Source organism: Scyliorhinus canicula, chromosome 7 (genome assembly GCF_902713615.1).
Source record: "Scyliorhinus canicula chromosome 7, sScyCan1.1, whole genome shotgun sequence".
Classification (NCBI taxonomy): Eukaryota; Metazoa; Chordata; class Chondrichthyes; order Carcharhiniformes; family Scyliorhinidae; genus Scyliorhinus; species Scyliorhinus canicula.
The window spans coordinates 24863586-24884292 of NC_052152.1; the positions used below are offsets into that span (position 1 = coordinate 24863586).

At 47.6% G+C, this 20707-nt stretch overlaps 1 protein-coding gene across 10 annotated transcripts in view; it reads right to left on the reverse strand.

Annotated features, from left to right (window-relative positions):
* Positions 1-9413: 9413 nt before the first annotated feature.
* Positions 9414-20707, reverse strand: part of dop1b (DOP1 leucine zipper like protein B) — a 160059-nt gene continuing 148765 nt past the window's right edge. For all 10 annotated transcript variants that reach the window (XM_038801573.1, XM_038801580.1, XM_038801581.1 and 7 more), the window contains 4 exons: positions 19374-19423; positions 13784-13933; positions 12504-12633; positions 9414-10523 (listed from right to left, as the gene is read on the reverse strand). In XM_038801573.1, the coding sequence (XP_038657501.1) occupies positions 10245-10523; positions 12504-12633; positions 13784-13933; positions 19374-19423 (609 nt within the window). In that variant the 3' untranslated portion in view covers positions 9414-10244. The remainder of the gene's footprint in view (positions 10524-12503; positions 12634-13783; positions 13934-19373; positions 19424-20707) is intronic.

The window sequence follows — 20707 nt, forward strand, 5'->3', positions numbered from 1 at the left end:
GGGAGCGTTGGTCGTAGATGTGTCTCCGTACTCCGGGCCGGTGGTGGAGACGCTGTAATCGGGGAAGAGGGGGCATGGGCGCTGGGTCGTGGGGGGAGGTGTTGGTGTAGGGGGAGAAGGCCGCACTCCGGCGGGTGCCAGGTCCCGGAGCGAGACCGTATCCTGCCGACCGTCAGGATACTCCACGTGCGCATATTGCGGGTTGGCGTGGAGTAACTGGACTCACTCAACCAACGGGTCGGACTTGTGAACCCGCATATGCTTCCGGAGCAAGATGGGCCCGGGGGTGGCCAGCCAGGTCGGGAGATGGGATCCTGAGGACAACTTCCTGGGGAAAACAAGAAGACGTTCATGAGGTGTTTGATTAGTGGTAGTACAGAGGAGAGACCGGATTGAATGCAGGGCGTCAGGAATGACTTCTTGCCAACAGGGAATAGGGAGATCTCTGGACGTAGGGCCAGCAGGATGGTCTTCCAAATGGTGTCATTCTCCCGCTCGACCTGACCGTTACCCCAGGGGTTATAACTGGTCGTCCTGCTAGAGGCTATGCCCCTGCTGAGCAGGAACTGACGCAGTTCGTCACTCATAAAAGAGGACCCCCGGTCGCTGTGGATGTACGCGGGGTAACCGAACAGGGAGAAGATGGATAGGAGGGCCTTTATGACGGTTGTTGTGGTCATGTCGGGACAGGGAATGGCGAAAGGGAAGCGGGAGTACTCGTCAATAACACTCAAGAAATAAGTGTTATGGTTGTTGGAGGGGAGGGGACCCTTGTAGTCTATACGGAGACGCTCAAAGGGGCGGGATGCCTTGATCAGATGCGCTCGTTTGGGGCGGTAAAAGTGCGGTTTTCACTCGGCGCAGACATGGCAGTCCCTGGTGACGGTCCTGACTTCCTCGACGGAGTAGGGCAGGTTGCGGGTCTTAATAAAATGGTAGAAACGGGTGACCCCTGGATGGCAGAGGTCCGTGTGGAGGGAGCGGAGGCGGTCAATCTGCGCGCTGGCGCAGGTACCGCGGGATAGGGCATCGGAAGGCTCGTTGAGCTTCCCAGGACGATACAAGAGATCGTAATTGTACGTGGACAACTCGATCCGCCACCGCAAGATCTTGTCGTTCTTGATCTTGCCCCTCTGTGCATTATCGAACATGAAAGCTACTGACCGTTGGTCTGTGAGGAGGGTAAACCCCCTGCCGGCCAGATAGTGCCTCCAATATCGCACAGCTTCGACTATGGCCTGGGCTTCCTTTTCCACCGAGGAGTGGCGGATTTTGGAAGCGTGGAGGGTCCGGGAGAAGAAGGCCACGGGTCTGCCCGCTTGGTTCAGGGTGGCCGCCAGAGCTACGTCAGACGCGTCGCTCTCGACCTGGAATGGGAGGGACTCGTCGATAGCATGCATCGTGGCCTTTGCGATATCCGCTTTGATGCGGCTAAAGGCCAGGCGGGCCTCCATCGAGAGGGGAAAGGAGGTGGACTGGATGAGGGGGCGGGCTTTGTCGGCGTAGGTGGGGACCCACTGGGCGTAGTATGAGAAGAAGCCCAGGCAGCGTTTGAGGGATTTGAGGAGTTGGGGAGGGGAAGTTCCATCAGGGGGCGCATGTGTTCGGGATCGGGGCCTATCACTCTGTTACGCACTACGTAGCCAAGGATGGCTAGACGGTCGGTGCTAAACATGCACTTATCCTTATTGTAAGTTAAATTAAGGAGTTTTGCGGTTCGGAGGAATTTTTGGAGGTTGATGTCGTGGTCCTGCTGGTCGTGGCCGCAGATGGTGGCGTTATCGAGATACGGGAAGGTGGCCCGTAAACCGTGCTTGTCGACCATTCGGTCCATCTCCCGTTGGAAGACCGAGACTCCATTTGTGACAGCGAATGGAACCCTGAGGAAGTGGTAGAGGCGCCCATTTGCCTCAAACGCGGTGTACTTTCGGTCACTCGCGCGAATGGGGAGCTGGTGGTAGGCGGACTTAAGGTCCACCGTGGAGAAGACTTTGTACTGCGTGATGCTGTTGACCAGGTCGGATATACGGGGGAGAGGGTACGCGTCCAGCTGTGTAAACCTATTGATGGTCTGACTGTAATCGATGACCATCCGGTTTTCCTCCCCAGTCCAAACTACCAGCACTTGGGCTCGCCAGGGACTGTTGCTGGCCTCAATAACTCCTTCCTTAAGGAGCCTCTGGACCTCGGACCTGATGAAGGACCGGTCCTGGGCACTGTATCGTCTGCTCCGAGTGGCGACAGGTTTACAATCTGGGGTGAGATTAGCAAACAAGGAAGGGGGGTCCACTTTGAGGGACACGAGGCTGCAGACAGTAAGAGGAGGAATAGGGCCGCCAAATTGAAAAGTCAAGCTCTGCAGGTTGCACTGGAAGTCCAGGCCCAAGAGTGCCGGAGCGGATAGACGGGGGAGAATGTGGAGTTTTAAATTTTTGAAAACCCTCCCCTGGACTGTGAGGTCCGCTATGCAGCACCCGGTGATTTGGACGGAATGCGAACCTAATGCCAATTCAATTTTATGTTTAACTGGGTGGATGGGGAGCGCGCAGCGTCTTACCGTGTCGGGGTGGACGAAACTTTCCGTGCTCCCGTTGAGCTGCACCGTTGTTGTAGTCTTGGCAAGCGTGCGTGGTCGCAACTAGTCGAGCTTGATGGAAGCCAGTCGTGGTGAGAGTTCCAGATTCTCTTCAGTGGCCGAGTAGTCGCTTGCAGGGCCTTCCGAGTTGGCCCAAGATGGCGGCGCCCAGGACCCGCACGTGGAGTCGGGGGTCCCAAGATGGCGGCGCCCTGGACCCACACGTGGAGCCGGGACCCCAAGATGGCGGCGCCCATGGCCCGCGGGGTCCAAGATGGCAGCGCCCGTGGGAGCCTTGTGGCGGCTGGGGGCAGTGTCAGCGGCGTCTGCGGGCCGGTCGGGGCAACTGGGAGCGCGGGTCGGGAGGACCGTGGGGCCGTTGCAGGGGCCGGGAGGCGGGCCGGAGAGGTTGGTGTGCGGCATGGAGCCCGGGGGGGGGGGGGGGGGGGGGGGGGGTCGATCCGTGGTCGCTGTGCGGAACAGCAGCGACCAACTTGGTCTGGCAGACCACCGCGTAGTGGCCCTTCTTCCCGCAGCTCTTACACAGAGCGGAGCGGGCCGGGCAGCGCGGGCGGGGGTGCTTTGAGAGGCCACAGAAATAGCAACGGGGCCCCGCTAGTTTGTCGGAGTGACCCGCGGCGCAGGCTTTGGGGGGGGGGGGGTGGTCGGGGTCCACGGAGGATGGGGTGGCGTGTGCCATGAAGTCCAGGTGGTTGCTGCATGGCCGGGGGCGTATGCGCGGGCGTTCGGGTCAGCAACCTCCAGGGAGGTTGCCAGAGTCCGTGCCTCAGCTAGGCTGAGAGTGTTCTTCTCCAGCAATCGTTGGCGGATAGAAGGAGACTGCATGCCAGAAACGTAAGCGTCTCTGATTAGAAGTTCCATGTGCTCCGTCGCCGAAACTTGGAGACATGCGCACGTTCTCCCTAGCGCTGCGAGGGCCCGGTAAAACTCGTCGAGGGACTCACCAGGGAACTGTTGTCTGGTCGTCAGGAAATGCCGTGCGTACACTTTGTTGACCGGCCGAGGAAAATGTCTTTTGAGAATCTCCATGGCCGCATCAAAATCGCCTTCGTCCTCGATCATTGCGTGGACCGATGTGCCCACGCATGAGTGGAGGATGTGGAGTTTCTGCTCCTTGGTGGGCTTGCCGGCTGCAGTCGTCAGGTAGCTATGAAAACACGCCTGCCAGTGTTTAAAGATTGCAGACGCATTTGCAGCATGCGGGCTGGTGCGGAGGCAGTCAGGCTTGATGCGAAGCTACATTTCAAAATTCTAGCTGATTAAATTGATGTACCATCAATTCGACTCAAGCCAAATTTAGGATCCGAACTGTGGCTTTAATCAGCTAGTTGTTAGCCCGGGTGTCGACTACAGAGAATTGCCGACCGCCGGGAACTCTGGGTACTTATACCCCACCTCGGAGGTGGGGCCTACTTGCCACTCGACCAATTGGAGAGCAGTCACATGACTAGTCCCAACCAATCGGACGAGAGGCACATGACCAGCCAGAGCCAATGGGAAGCCAGTGCTCTGCACCAATGGCAGTGCTCATATACATACCACCACAGATGTCATCTAATTGGGTTTGGAAATTGGCATCTGGCGAGGCTGTTGCCTCAGCGGGCAACATGGTGTGAACCCTCTGCACAAGATTCAAGATTTTGCAGGCCTGAGCACCGAGTAAGGAAGCGCTGTTGGACCCGACAATTTCAAAATGCAGGGTGGCTTTTGAAGAACAATGGGATACTGCAAGCTGGCATGAGCCACTGGCAGCAATGGCATTGCCATTGTAGTCGCGAAGCTGGCAGGCCGGTGGAAGAATGCTCGGCTTGACACGGATGGTATCAATGTCAGACTTTGAAATGAGGTTCGCTGAAGCGCCGGTGTCCAGCCTGAAGCGTATGCGAGCCTTGTTGACCATAAGGGTGGCACACCATTCGTCATCAGGATCAATGCTCATCACTGGGAGTTGTTTAACCTTTTTTGCGGAAAGCATCGTATGCTTGGTGATGATGCCCACCCGGAATGGGGATGTGAGGTCGTCGGTGTCGGGATCTGGAACCATGTCAGAGTGGGAGTCTGCAACGGGTTGCTGTACTGACCAGATGTTCTTGCGCTGCTGCTGGGACCGATTTGAGGTGGGCAGTTGAGCAGATCTACACAGGGCTGCGTAGTGGCCAAGCTTGCCACACTGGAGACAGCGTTGAGATTTCGCGGGACATTGCCGCTTTAAGTGGGCGGAGCCACAGTTGCTGCACGTCATGGCGCCAACGTCAGGATGCTCCGTGCGCCACCGCACATGTGCAGTGCGGTCGTCGGCCTCGCCGTCCCTTTGGTCGTTGCGCACATGCGCAGGAGCCCGGGAAAAGAGCGCGAAGTGGCCGCCCTCATCCAGACTCAGGCCCTGGAGCTGTTTTACGGCCTGCACCCGCTCCGCATTGTGGGGGCCTTGCCGCCTTGATATGGGACTACCGATTATTAGCGTGCTCATGTAGGACGCAGGTTTCGATGGCGATGGTAAGGGTGAGCTACTTAGCTTTAAGGAGCTGCTGGCAAAGGGGATCCGAGTGGACTCCGAAAACGATTTGGTCGCGGATCATGGAGTCGGAAGTGGAGCCGTAGTTGCACGACTGCGCGAGGATACGGAGATGGGTTAAGAAGGACTGAAAAGGTTCATCCTTACCCTGAAGCCTCTGCTGGAACACATAGCCTTCAAAGCTCTCATTGACTTCAATGTCACAGTGGCTGTCGAACTTCATCAGGACTGTTTTGAACTTTGTCTTGTCCTCACCTTCAGCAAAGGTGAGGGAGTTAAAGATGTGGATAGCCGGCTGTAGAGAGGAAGAGAGCAATCTTTCTGGCATCCGTTGCTGCTTCAAGGTCGGTGGCTTCAAGATACAGCTGAAACTTCTGCTTGAAAATCTTCCAGTTGGCACCGATGTTGCCGGCGACGCGGAGCGGCGGGGGAGGGCGGACGCTGTCCATGTTACCGGATGGCTGATCGGTCAAAAGCAGACTATCTCAATGTAGGTCCGTCAAACTCTAACATGACTCACTGGTACCATGATGTGTTGGGTAAGCTTGTCATAGTTCTCTTTTTGTTTCTGTTTTTGTAACCTTAAGACGGTTATGTAGCTCTTGATGGTCCATATTTGGAATAGTTATCTCCGGTAAGGTGGTATGAGTTTTTCTTCCCATGAACATGTAGGCAGGCAATTACCGTGATGACAGAGGTGTGGCTTGTACATCAATGGTGCCAAACAGAAGTCTTTTTTTGTCATCGATTGCTTTCTGGAACAGTTTTTGGACTATCCCTATGCTTTTCCCTACTTTGCAATTTGATGGAGGAGCATTTAGTGCAGTTTTGGTGCCCTTGCTATGGAGGGAGTGCAGCGAAGGTTTACCAGGTTGATTCCTGGGATGGTGGGACAGTTATATGAGGAGAGATTAAATCGGTTAGGATTATATTCATTGGATTTTAGAACAGTGAGAGGGGACCTCATTGATACTTTAAAAATTCTAACCGGTTTAGACAGGGTAGATTCAGAAAGAATGTTCCCGATGGTGGGGAGTGCAGAACTAGGAGTCATAGTTTGAGGATAAAGAGTAAATCTTTTAGGACTGAGGTGAGGAGAAATGTCTTCAGCCAGAGAGTGGTGAATCTGTGGAATTCACTACCACAGAAAGTAGTCGAGGCCAAAACGTTGTGTAATTTCAGGAAGGAATTAGATATAGCTCCTGGGGCCAAAGGGATCAATGGATATGGAGAGGGGAAGGCAGGGTATTGAACTTGATGATCATAATGAATGGCAGAGCAGGCTCGAAGGGCCGAATGGCCTCCTCCTGCTTCAATGTTCTATGTTAAAGGGCTTTTAATTCTACCGTATGTACAATACCAGAATTGCTGTGTGCGACCCATTATTCATTTCTCCCTCCTGATAGATGGCACAGTTCACTGTCCCTTTGCAGGTCTGTCCATTTTGATCTAACATCCACAAAAAGTTTGGACTATCCTCGACGCAAGTCCAAAAGGGATTAAAACTGCTCACCTCAAGGGGAAACTTTCAGCTTTTTGTGAGAACGTCACATCCATATGGGCATACACAAGACCTTGCATATCTGTAGATCCCTTCAGGCTCTAAACACCACCATGGACAAGATTACACATTTCCTTATCACTCTCTGATTGAATTGGACTTGTGTTTCCCTGGGGATATCCTATCTATCCAAAGTAGTTTATATAGCTGCCTGTTCCAGGTCAGGGGTCGCTCCTGGGCCAGGGGGCTGAGGGGCTTTGCATCTGTGAGGCCTTCAAGCCATCTTTAAATATTATGGAGACCCATAACAGGAGCAACCGCACCTGCAGCTGTCCTACCAGAGCCCTGCTGCAGCTTCTGTCCTGAAAGTCAATTTCACTCCCTTTGACTGTGAGCAGCCTCTAGCTTCACAGCTGAAGGCTATTTCAAATGAGCAATTAGCCTGGTTAGTTGTGAGAGCACTTCACGCTCCTGAACTCAAGTGCCTCCTCGAAGGCACAAGTGCCTTGTTTCAGAGGATGATTAGTGCATTGTATGTCCAGCAACCTTTGATGCCTGAACTGAAGGAGCATCAGCACCATAGAGGCAGCTGTCAACAATAGAACAATAAAGAGCAGGGCTTTACCACTGAGGATACTATTGCGGCCAATGGGTAACTATCTGGATGAGTGGAGGACAGCTGAGCATGGCCTCCCTAATGTTCCCGGCAGAGCTCTAGAGTCTAGGGGCTCCCGGGAGAGAGTGTGCAGGGTGAGGTTTGCCAGCGCAACTGGCTCGCTTGATGGCATTCTGAGAGAAGGCCGGTCAGTCATGGTAAGGGTGGAGGAGGCTTGGGGGATTTGTGGCTCCCGGGATGGGAAGCCCTAACGGATTGTCGGTCTCACTTCTTCTCCAATTCCTTCCAGATAAAACTATGTTTGCTGGTGTGGATCCCAGAGGCTGCCCTCGCACAAGATGAGCAGATGTGAAGAAGGCAGCAATGGCAACACAAGAGTGGAGGTGGCACCCCATGTGAAGGGGGCTGCTGCACACCTTGAAGACCTGGCCACCCATCAGGCTGAGGAGGGACCCTGAAGGGGAGGCCGCGACGGCCCAAGGTGTACAGGCGCCATTGGTTATTCCATGAGCTGATGGACACCATGCCGCAGAAGACTGCATCTCAGCAGAGAGACAGTGCGGCACCTGTGCCACACCTTCACAGACATGGCACCAGTGGAGGAGCAGGAAGCACGCTCCCGGTGGCTGTGAAGATTACTGCAGCCCTCAATTTGTATGCCACCAGGTCGTTCCAGGGCTTGGGCTGGGACCTGTGTGGCACATCCCAATCTTCCTCCCACAGGTGCATCCGGGAGGTGACGGATGCTCTGTATGCCCAGGCATCAGACGACATAAACTTCAACCTGGACCAGGCCCACCAGGATGCAGGATTTTCTGCCATCACCAGAATGCCCCAGGTAATTCTGTGAGCACTGGGGCATTAGGGATTGCTGTGTATCAACAGGAAACAGTTCCACTCTGAATGTTCAGATCGTGTGCGACCAATGCCTCCAAATCATGCATATGTGCCCGCTACCCTGGGAGCGTGAATGTCAGCTACATCCTGGGGCACTCGGGAGATCCTCAGTCCACCCTCGGAGGACGGATTGACGCATGAGAGACAAGAGATACCTGCTGATGGCGCCGGTATGGAGGTTTGAGACCCGATAGAATGAAGCCCACGTTACCACTCATACCGTCATTGAGCAGTGCATCAGGCTGCTGAAAATACAGTTCTGATGCTTTGTCAGCTCTGGCAATGCTCTGCAGTACACCCCTAGCCCCCGACAGAAGGTCTCCTGCATTGTGGTGGTCCCCTGTGCCCTCCACAACTTGGCACAGCAGTGGGGTGACATGCTGGAGGGGAGAGGAGGAGGGACATGCGGCCTCGTCTGAGGCGGAGCAGAAGGGGCTGGAGGATGAGCCCAAGGAGGAGCTGGAGGATGGAGGGCAGGCTGCGGTGAGGGTCCAACATGAGTGGACCACCATAGAAGCCCTCATCTCCACATTTTCCTAGGGCGAGGCTCTGTCCGTCAGCTCAACACCCCTTCACCCCCCCCCCCATTTCCTTCTCCCCCAATTTCCCTTCCCCCTAATCTCCCTTCCCATCTTACATCCCCTTCTCCCTCCCCCTCACAATCTCTCTGCCCCCTCCCCCAACATCACCACCTCTCCAACCACCCTGTTCCATCTCCAAAGGTCTGTTTAACATCATTCCAGGGTGAAAGGCATGTGTCAGCACTGTCACCAGGTCATCATACAAGACAGGTGAGTGATGGTGACTCACTATGAGGAAAGTTCAGGTTCTCCTCAGGATCTGATAAAGTCTGACTCCTGTCTTTCTGTTTACAGCGCTCATACCCATTCTCTGCATTGGGGCATTTGATCTTGAAGCGCGGGGGAAATTATCTAATTAATTATAATCCTTAGTAGTGCCACAAGTAGGCTTACAACATGGTAGCACAGTAGTTAGTACAGTTGCTTTTAGTCTTTTGTTACAGTAAATGTCACAAAAAGTGAAATCTTGTCGTCATTCTTTCAGCTATTAACTTTTAAAAAGAAATTCAAACTTCCAGTTTTCATGCAGATTGTAATAATTAACCTTTTATAAATGAACAGATTAACCCAACACGGACAGGGATGTGTGTGGATACTGTGAAAGCATTAAAGTATGCATGGCAACGATAGTAATTAAATCCATAAATGCAATATGATTATCGCCGGGTATCCACAACTCTGCAGTAGAAAAAGCATTCATACCGTAATCCTGTATTGAGGTACTGGATTTTATTTTAGTGACCAGGTTTCTATACTTGCATATACATTCACAGTATTAAGTTTGCAGATTGAAAATAAGACTGTAAACATAAAGACCAATCCAGTTAAAGCAATAAGAGCATTCCCTTCTCCACACTAAGTTTACATTCTCATTGGGATAAATCGTGGGGCTTTTTTTCTGTTAGGCGTAATTTTTTTAAAGCAGTTTTAGAGTCATTTAGATACAAAGGGAGTGCACCATCTGAAAATAGATATTTATACACTATGTTTATATTTATATACACACATACACAGAAGTCAATATCTGAAAAAGCTACATCAGCTAATAGTATTAGATAAACTAATACCAATACTTTCCATTACAGGTAGCCCATTTTTCCAATAGAAGACCCATAACAGGAGAGAGACAATACAAGTTAGCTCTAATGTTGCTGTCGGCCTGGATGAGATGTGCTCACTCAGCCCCTGGATTTCACTTGTGGTATTTAACAGCACAGAAAGTAGACTTGTTCCAGTCGATGCAGGATAATTAAAGGATTGGATTGGCCCCAGTAGGTGAACCATCGGCAGTTTATTCCAAGCCATCAGAAATTAATACTGCCCTTCACCACAATCAAACCACTCAAAACGACAGTGCAAAAACAATGGAGTTCCTAAATTTCACGTTTCAAAAATGCTTCATTGCGTCGGGACTCAGCTCCTACAAGACTTAAGACACCAGAAGGACAAAGCTTCTCGTACGTAGCTTGCATAACAACTTAGTTCAGTCAGTCGGCAACGATAGTTTTACTGCCATAATCAAGAATATTCTATGGCATTCAATGTTCTATCACCATTTCCAAAAAGTCACGTGCAATATTTTCTTCTATTCTTCGTAAAACAGCATCACCATCCGTGGCCGGTTCAATTAGAGGGGTTGGGTCATTAAGACCACGTGCATTTAGTTCTCCAGGGGATCCATTTGGTTGAGTTTTGAAGATGCAGCTCAGTATTCTGAAGAAGTGTGCAATTGTATGGATGCTGGACATGGATTGTCGGGTCAAGAGAGGAAATTCATACACATCGCTGGGTGAGATTTCTTCTGGGCAGTAAATTTCCTGCATTAAAATGAGAAAATATTCCTTTGGTCACAATTACACATCATCTTCTGAACAGAAGAGTAAACAGGCAGACAATTTCCAAGCAACGCAAGCCCGTGGATGCCAGTAGTGAGGTGCCTATATAACTGATCTGGACTCATTCCCTTCTTTGTGAAAAAGCACCCCGCCTCCACCAATAAACTTGGCTGATGCAACCGGCTCTGGTGAACTTTCAGGCAGAAATTGGGAGTCCTGCCATAAGACAGCACGCTGTGGATATACCAACACTGCCCGGGAGACATACTTTCTGTATTTGCAGACATATAAAATTTGCAGAGTACGGATTATGATCACTGATTGAAAACAAAGTTTCATGGCCATTTATAATAGCATTGCTCACTAATTCCAGACAAACATACTGGTTGCCCCCTGGATAGCTTTCACAATTGAACATGCACCAACAACTAAATTGAGCAAGCTGCAGGAACAAAAAGGGAAAGGTAGCTGGACAAAACCTACAAAGAAATTAAATGAAGACACCAACAGCAGTGAGCACATTGGTGAAAACATGCGCTTCCCTGGGAAAATGACACAAAAGCTGGTTCAAAATGACTCGAGGTTGCAAGATCTAACCCTTTCAAACAAATTCTGAAATGTTCAGCCAAAACTCTAACCAAGGTGAATTATTTGGAAAAGCCTCCAATTCCTTTTAGTCACTGAGGTGTAATAATTAATAGCTTTCCTTGCGTTACTTTAAATTTAGAACAGGCAATCCGATATGACTGAGACAGACTGCACAAATGATGGAAGCTCAAAGAAAGATCAAGACTTTTACATGACTACATCCAATTAATCAAAAGCAATTGAAGCTTTTGCCTCCCAAAAAAAGTCACGATGTTGACCCAGCTTTGAGGGGAAAGGGGTGTGTTTATTTGTGCCACACCACTACAGGGAGCACTTGCTGCACATGCACAATGCCAGTCTGTGGTGTCAGTGTCAACTACTGCGTGAAAACAAAGTTGGCTTGACACAGACTATCAGTACTGTGCAGACCCTAACCGACTGCAAGCTCTGCCCATTTCATCATCATTTATCAACTGTTCTCTCTGGAAGGTCTGCTGTGACGATTTAATAAACGCTAAAGAAATATAATCAGGAAATTTCAGTAAATAAAATTCCCAACTTCCAATGAACTCAGACTGTGGAGAATGTATTTGGTAAAAATTAGTTTAGAAAGGTTTTTAAACGGAAAAAAAAAATTGAAGAAATTTTTTTTTTCTTTTTTGAAATAAATTTGGAGTACCCAATTCATTTTTTCCAATTAAGGGGAAATTTAGCATGGCCAATCCACCTAGCCTGCACATCTTTGGGTTGTGGGTGCAAAATCCACGCAAACACGGGGAGAATGTGCAAACTCCACACGGACAGTGACCCAGAGCCGGGATCGAACCTGGGACCTTGCACCGTGAGGCAGCAGTGCCAACCACTGCACCACCATGCTGCCCATGAAGAAATGTTTAACTCATGTAGGATTCAAAACAATGTTCCTGGGATTAAGAGTCCGATTAACATCCAACTGAGCTACCTGGGCGGCAAAGGGCTCCCTTCACAAAGCCTCAACAGGTTTGGGAAAAGAATGAATTCATTTGTTGTTTATTTTCATGGTCTGCTTTATTATGGACTATGGCAAGTTAACTGGTATTGTGCAGTGGGTCCGATCCCTCTATAGATGCAACCGTTTTTATTTAGCCTTGATAACATTGCAGAGCTTTTATAATAAATTAATTGCCAATCACAGCATTTAAAACAATTTGATGGTGATATAAATAGGCAGCTTCGGAAAACCAGATTTCACATAGTAATAATTAATTCTGCCTCTGCATCAGCAACAGTTGCGCATATATGGCAGTGGCCAGAGTGTTGAATGCACGGGCTTGACTTTTTTTTGCTACACTTTCGGTCAGCGGCAGGAGTTACAGGAAGAGGAAGAACATTTACCCCATTTTTTTGATCCAGAATATCCAGAATCCGTACAGCATATGGTTTATATGCCTGGAACGCATCCACAACATCCAGTTGTGGGTTGCAATCTTCAGCATCCACCTCGGGAACAAAAGCCCACCTGTACCTAAAACAAAATTCAGCAAGATTTTTAGAATCTACTTTGGCAAAATTGATACAACTTGCCGTGAAAAGGAATCGATCCAGTGAAAAGGGATTGGGTCCACACAGAAAACAGTCAAGTGTGAAAATAGAACTATTGCATGAAATTAGGAATTTTATTGCAACCATCCTGGGAGGGGGAGAGGGAGGAGTGGTTTTCTCTTCAATTTTCTGAGAGCTATTATTTCCTCAGAAATTGAGATCCAAAATGCAAAAACAGGTAGAAAATGTGGTAAAGAGAAGCAAACACAAATGTAAAAGGAATAGGAGCAGTCCATAAAACCCTCGAGTGAGGACAGGTGGTTAGAGGTCAGATTTTAGACTGCTCTGAAGAGATCATTAAGGCAGTGAACTCAGCAGTAACACCAGCTTCAGCAGTAACACCAGCTTCAGCAGTAAGTGTTCACTGGTCATTGATGGAGAACAACGAAGTCACTAGAATGGCAATATCACCAAGAATGAACATTGGTGTTAAGCCCTAGAGAAAGGTCAGCTTGTCTGTGATGATGCTTGCAGTTGAATAGCCTGTTAGTTTTCACTGCCAAGGCTCAAACATGCAAAGTGGCCAATTGGATGAGGTACCAGGGGAATGCAGGCATCCATGGACAGGAGTCCAGAAAATAGTCTACAAAAGGATTCATGGCTCCACTCAACATTGGAGAATGTTTCTCAGCCTGGTGAAACAGAGATGGAGATAACTGTCCTTTATCAACTTACAAATTACATTTCTAGATTGGGCTCCGAACAAAAGGTTCACCACCAGGACTTCCCCCTCCAACTACAATAGAATACTCCAGTACCAAGTACAGAAAAAAAATACCTGGTTCTGCACCTTAAGTGCTGTAAGCTTCAGGGCTATGGACTGGGTGCAGGAAAGTGGGATTAGAAAGGGCACCTGGGGGCTCTTGGGCTGGCATAGACAAGATGGGCCGCATGGCCTCCTTCCGTGCGGTGATATTTCTATGGTTCTATTCTAGGCATACCGGTCAAATGCACGTTAAGCAATCTCTGGAATATTAAGGGAATGGTGCACATAAACAAAATAAACTTTGCAGCCTTTTTGATAGTCCCACGGTGGGGGTTGAGAATTCATACATCCCACTCTGTAGACTTACATTTGGAACAATGGCATCGCTTCATGGGGAAAACAGAGTGCTGTATCCAAAAATTTACAAGCAGATAAAAACATGTCGAGATCATTCTGCTCCATGTCTAACAACAGTGATCCATTTCCATTGTTAACCGTAGGTCTTTGACCTGCTTTGCTGAAAAACAGAAGTCAGTTGCATTATCACTGAATGCAGAGTGCAGTCATATTCCTGAATTTAAACACGAAAGCAATTTCCCCCTGCATTGCATGGAATTTTCTTCCTTTACTCTTTGGGAGGTGTGCTGGCTCCTTGCAAAGTTAAGGGTTGAAGACCAACATGCACCGCGCCAAAGTGGCCATTGTGCAAGTGCATAATCTTGCCAGAGTGCTGGTCAGCACTCCACTATGAGGCTGACCCGGACATCACCATTCTCATGACACCAGCATTTTTTGTCAAGTTCAACATCCCCTTTTGATTAGGCTGGCACCTCATGTGGAGTTTTTGCTATTTTAAAATAGAATCAGCTGATCAGCAAACCTTGAAAGGAACTGACTCACTAACTGCCTCAGTTACTATTCTAAATCTTCTTGCATTTCAATCCATACTTTTGACTGCATCGGTCTCCTCACCACTGGGAACCTGCAACCTCTGATTATGCTGCAACAAATCACATAAGGTTGAGGCTATACCAGGACTTCCTTACTTGACAGCAAACATGGCCTTTTGAGATATGTTTACCATGTTTCCTGAGCCCAACTGCAGCTTTCATTCTTCTGACCCTGCTACGGTTGAAGTAGCAGATGTTATTTCAGCCGGGGCAGAAACTTCACTTTCACTCCTGCTAGGTCCAGTACTCCATCGGAGCACCTTTTCCAAGTTAAACCACAACTGGCCTACAAGTGAACAATGATACAAACTGGCAAAAGAAAAGAAAACTCAAGACAGATATGAAAGAGGACTTGTTTTTACAATGCACGCCAACCTGAACCATTGTTGTTGAACTAACGTTATTGAGAATATATTTTCCTAACTTGAACCCACATATGTTCTATCTGCAATGCATCTGAAGCCTATCCCAACGGTCTTTAACATGTGCGATCTGACATTCAATCCCCAGGTCAGGTGACTCCATATGTAGTACAGGGGGTGTACCGTATAGTATCTAATACTGGAATCCACAATCACAATCAGCTATCAAAGTAAAAACGCATCAAAATTGTGATAGCATACCCCATTTAGCGATGGTGGTGGTTGGGGGCGGGGGGGGGGGTGATTGAGGGAGAGAGAGAGAGAGAGAAGAGTCATAGAATTTACAGTGCAGAAGGTGGTAATTCGCCCATCAGGTCTGCACCAGTCCTTGGAAAGAGCACCCTACTTAAGCCCACACCTATCCCGGTAACCCCACCGAACCTTTTGGACACTAAGGAGCAATTTATCATGGCCAATCCACCTAACATGCACATCTTTGGACTGTGGGAGGAAATCCACGCAGACACAGGGAGAAAGTGCAAACTCCACACAGACAGTCACCCGAGGCCGGAATTGAACCTGGGACCCTGGAGCTGTGAAGCAGCAGTGCTAACCACTGTGCTACCGTGCCGCCCTGTGCTGCCAACTCCCAGTGCTGTGTTACAATCTCAGTTCGTGTTACTACTGGATGGAGAGATTCCAGAATTGAACCATGGTTCAAAAGATCATAACTTTCCCTTTTTTAAACAAAACGGGGAGGAACAGAGTCACAGGATTGCCAATTAGTTTTTCAACAAGAAAACACACATGAAAAGTTTGATTATAATACAATATTATTTTACTTTCCCCTTGGGTTCAGATATGTATAGAGTTTTCAAAGATAACACCCCACTCTGAAAGCAAATGGTGTAGCCATCTGGGATGGCCACTTCCAGAATACAAAATGGATGATCGCAATGATTGTAGGGAAATATGGACAATGTTAAGAAAGCAAGCAGGCACAGAGCCTGTATGCATATTGGAGAAGGCAATTCCCAGACAAGACTGAAACTGTAGGTCAATTAACATATTGATGGCCCATCTCCGGGAACAAAGGAAAGACAGTCAAGCAACTGATCTAGCTCCAGACATCCCGGCCAGTTCCCCAAACCGAAAGCGTAAACAAAGCAAGGCCAACGGCCACCTAGGACACGCCCAGCCATCAGGGCACCCACCCCTTTATTGGTCAAGATCAATATGAGTGATCAAGATGCGGCCCAATTAATTGGGGCCAAGTTCAAGGCCCGCCCAAAAGCGCACGAAGGCCCTTCGGGTATAAGAAGACCACGAGAGAGAATCGCTCTCTTGGACTCGGCTCTCGAAGCGGGGAGACCCGTCCACCAGCTGCACCAGAAGCAAGTAAGTCCAAGGTCAACGCTCGCTATCAGACGGACGACCTTAGAGTTACAGGAGAACAGCTTCGAACCCAATAACCTCAGATCCGACCAACGGCCATTGTTCCTCTGAATGAGTGGGCACCCGAAGTATAGGCGTTAGCGTTAGAGATAGTTTAGTTTGTAGTATTTTGTGCACGAGTAGATATTACTGTGTAAATAAATAGTATTGACTTTGAACTAACTAACTGGTGTATTTGCTCTTTGATCAGTATTCAGGTTTGAACCTTGTGGCGGTATCGAAAGATACCTGGCGTCTCTAGAGCAAACATAATTAGGATTAAGGAAGGCGACCATATTGACTGCTATATTTATAACCAGATAAATATAGCAACAATGACCAATTCCACTCGACCGATCTTCCATGGATTTCTTCACAATCCCCAGATAGTCGTCATGAGTGCTTCCAAACTCCACTCTCAAATCAAGCTTTAAAATCTTCTCTCAAGCAATGCTTTCAACCAGCTGTTTTCATTAAGAATCACGCTCCAGGTTTTCCAACTATGCTGTCAAACAAAGCTTCTTCTTCGCTGTTTTGATAAGGAATCCATCTCCAGGTTTTCCACCTCTTCTTCCAGGCTTCCTTTGTCTTAAATGCTTTTACACAAACTCCCGATATCCAGCCACCGATTTCGATCATAAGCTTTAATTTGGAGTGTGTGAGTTGGTCGCATCAGTTTTCACCATTATGAATGGAAGTGCTGGAGACTATTTCAAGTTCGCTTTAAATGAGCATTGGTCGACAGCAGTTCCACCTGTAGAAGTAGACCTCTTCACTTGTTTCAGTTGGCTGTTTCTCTTTGCTTATTTTGCTTATGTTGCCTGGTCTGGAGGGTGTTAGCTATTCAGAGAGGCTGAATAGACTTCAACTGTTTTCATTAGAACAATAGGTTGAGGGGTGACCTGATAGAGGTCCACAAAATTATGAGGGGGCATGGATAGAGTGGATTGGCAGGCACTCCTTCCCAGAGTGGAGGTTTCAGTCAATATGGGGCACAGGTTTAAGGTCCGTGGGGCAAAGTTTAGGGGAGATGTGCGAGGCAGGTTTTTTTACGCAGCGGGTGGTGAATGCCTGGAATGCGTTGCCAGGGGAGGTTGTGGAAGCATCAACTGTGTTCAAAAGGCATCTCAACAAATACATGGATAGGATAGGTATAGAGGGATATGGCACTAGGAGGTGCTGAGGGTTTTGGCCAAGGGTGGTATCATGACCGATACAGGCTTGGAAGGTAGAAGGGCTTGTTCCTGTGCAGTATTGTTCTTTATGATACACCAGCGATTTCATACTAATTCTGCCTGGCAACAAACCCACGTGATCTGGTTGCCATGGGAACAGCATGCCAAGGTAAGCCTTATTGAAAGTCAGATGTCAGTTTTAACACCTTGACACAATGCAGAAGACACCGCTTCGTGTTGCTTTCAGACCTACAGATTCGGTCTCACTCAGAGATATTGCTGGGTGTGCAAAGCAGAGAAGCCACATTGGATGCTTGCCTGTCCGAGTTAGTTTTCAGTTCAGAAACAAGCTAACACAACTTTTGCCAGTTTGGGGGTTTAAGAACCAAGGGGTCACCAAAGTCAACCTCAGATGGAATTTAGGGTTTGTTCCAATAAAAAAATTTAAACCATAAAATTGTCACAAGACCCTTTGAGTTGCTCATTGGAAAACATTTTTTTTTAAAGTTAAGTCTCCAAGGGGACTTTAATAGTGTAATCTTTCAAATAAAATCCTTCAAATAAATGCCATGAATATATTACTTTTAATTGAGAGGCTTTAGTTTCTTCATGCATCTTGTAATTTTGATAAATAGCTATAATTCTTGCCTTTAACGGCTCCAATTTTAGTCAGTGTAAAGATGGAACCTATTCTTGTCCTCACCATCTCCTGAACTTCAAATGAAGCTCCCGTGTATTCTCCAGGGTTTAAGCTCGCTAAAGGAAGTGCAATTTTGTCTAACGTCAAGAACGCTCATTTTATAGAATTAAGTCTGTCCTGCTTGCGAACACTGCTCCCATTTCTGGATGATCTCTTTTACCATCTCTAATACACCTGGACAAGGTACACAACAAAAATGTGTCAATTATAGTCCACTTCCAGCCTTTTCACTGACACATTCTGCATCTTATTCTATTCCATTAATACCATCCCAGTACACCTCAACTGGACTTTGATCCCTTGTTCCATCCAAGCTCTAAATATGCTCATCGCCATCTCGTCTGGGTTTCAGACTTGTCAGTGCTGTGCTCGATTACATTCTTTTCTAGGAATGCGAGTATCTGATCCTTAGCTCTTCTCAACCTTTATGGAGCTTGAATTTCAACATTAGTTTAACACAAATATTTTTAAACATTGTAGTCGGGCTGCTGGATGGCAAGCAAGAGGAACCTTGACTGATTTTCTCACCCCCCATGTGCTAGAACCTCTAACCCTATCCCCAGGTGACGAGTTAGCTCAAGTGGTAGAGTGCTTGCTTCGCATGTGTGAGGTAGAGGGTTCGATGCTCACATTCTCCACTTTGATTTTGGGCAGCAGTGTCAGGGACTTGGGTTCAAATCAGCCTTGGGTCTGCATGGAGTTTGTACTTTCTCCCCATGTCTGTGGGTTTCCACCCATAATCCAAAAATCTGTAGGTTATGTGGATTAGCCATGCTAAATTGCCCCTCATGTTCAAGGACGCACAGGTTAGGTGGGATTATGGGGATAGAGCAGGAGAGCGGGCCGGGGTAGGGCACTCTTTCAGAGGGTCGATGCAGACTCGAGGGACCAAATGGCCTCCTTCCACGGTGTAGGAATTCTATGGAGCTATAAGTGAGATCAATGAACTCCAATGAAGACCACAATTAAACCTGCATGGACCTTGCTTGTCTGTATGAATCAGCTAGTCACTGGATAATCGCACTGATAGAATCAAGGCACACACAATTTATATTTGTGCCAAAGAGACTAAATTAGAAGATCTCCCATCGTGGTTTATTGGATAAATGATCTGCACCCGAGACAAGCTAGAGCACAGAAAAGAAGAATTAATCTTGAATTTTTCTGATTTGTACAGCCTAAACAGGGCCGAGCATTTACTCACTGGGAAATCAGTATTGCAGCTCGGAGTTTAAAAAGTCAAATTAGGCAAACCTCAATCAGGTTTGCTGGTTACCTTTATAAACACAACCGAAACAGGTTGTCCTGGAGTGTGATTTCAAAACAAGAAACTTACTTCGAAACAATTTCAAGTAAATCCTCTTCCAGCTGCATGAACACATGAACCTAAATTTGACATTAGGAAGCAAAGTATCGGTATATTATTAGCATTGAAACAGTACATTAATTTTTATTGTTTATAAAGGATAATTTAACCACAACAAGAATCTCTGAACATCTCTTCCATTAGGGTTTTAACGAACTTACAAATTGCATACCATTACAAAATGACACAAGCTCATTGAAAGATTTTAGAGGATATCTTATTCCAGTTGGCTTGAATCAAGCAAACCTAATCAAATTCAAGGAGGGGTATGTGTTGCATGGGGAACAAAGCTGACTTGGAAACTGGGATATCTGCTGTAGCTACATTTCTGTTGTGCCATTTTCAACAGTAGCATAGATTTACAGTGCAGGAGGCGGCCATTCGGCCCATCGAGCCCTTGGAAAAAGCACCCTACTTAAGCCCACACCTTCACCCTATCCCCGTAACCCAGTAACCCCCACTGAACCATTTTGGATATTAGGGGCAATTTAGCAAGGCCAATCCACCGAACCTGCACATCTTTGGATTGTGGGAGGAAACGGGAGCACCCGGAGAAAACGCATGCAGGCACAGGGAGAACATACAGACTCTGCACAGACAGTGATCCAAGCTGGGAATCGAACCTGGGACACTGGCGCTGTGAAGCAACAGTGCTAACCACTGTGCTGCCATGCCACCCGCAACAGCTTTACTTTTGAGGGGGGAAAAAAACTGACAGAAATTGGATTTTTTTAATATACAAGTTAGGTTATGATCAAAAACTCCTGAGGTCAGCTACAAAAACAAGAGATAAACATTGAAAAGAAAACAGGAGACAACATGAACATTACATTGCTGCTGCCATTCTCTAAAAGACAGAGCAGCATTGAAAGTATGGCTGGAGATGAAAATTAGCCATCTTTCTTGCCATGGCTGGGAAATACTGAAAAGGGTGGAATATATTTGTAATAGGCACTTGGCAGTCTTTTAAAAAAACGTATCATTGCATCAGCTGGATATCGAGCACACCTTCACATAGTCATGTAGTGCACACCCAAGATTGGCTTACACTGGCCAGAATGAAAATTAAAGTCTAATTCACCAAATATAAAAGATTTTAATGATGCTCATTGTTGAACGAGATCAGTTTTTACATGTGGAATTGAGCCAATGGTACAAAAGCAGAACATTATATGCTATTTCAGTGTTAACAAATGTCTTTATCCTTAATAAATAGCAACGTTGTTGAATTCCTGTTTTCCCAATTAAGGTAGCGTAAATAGGTTGAAATAATTGGGCAGCATACAAATAATAATCAATTTCAC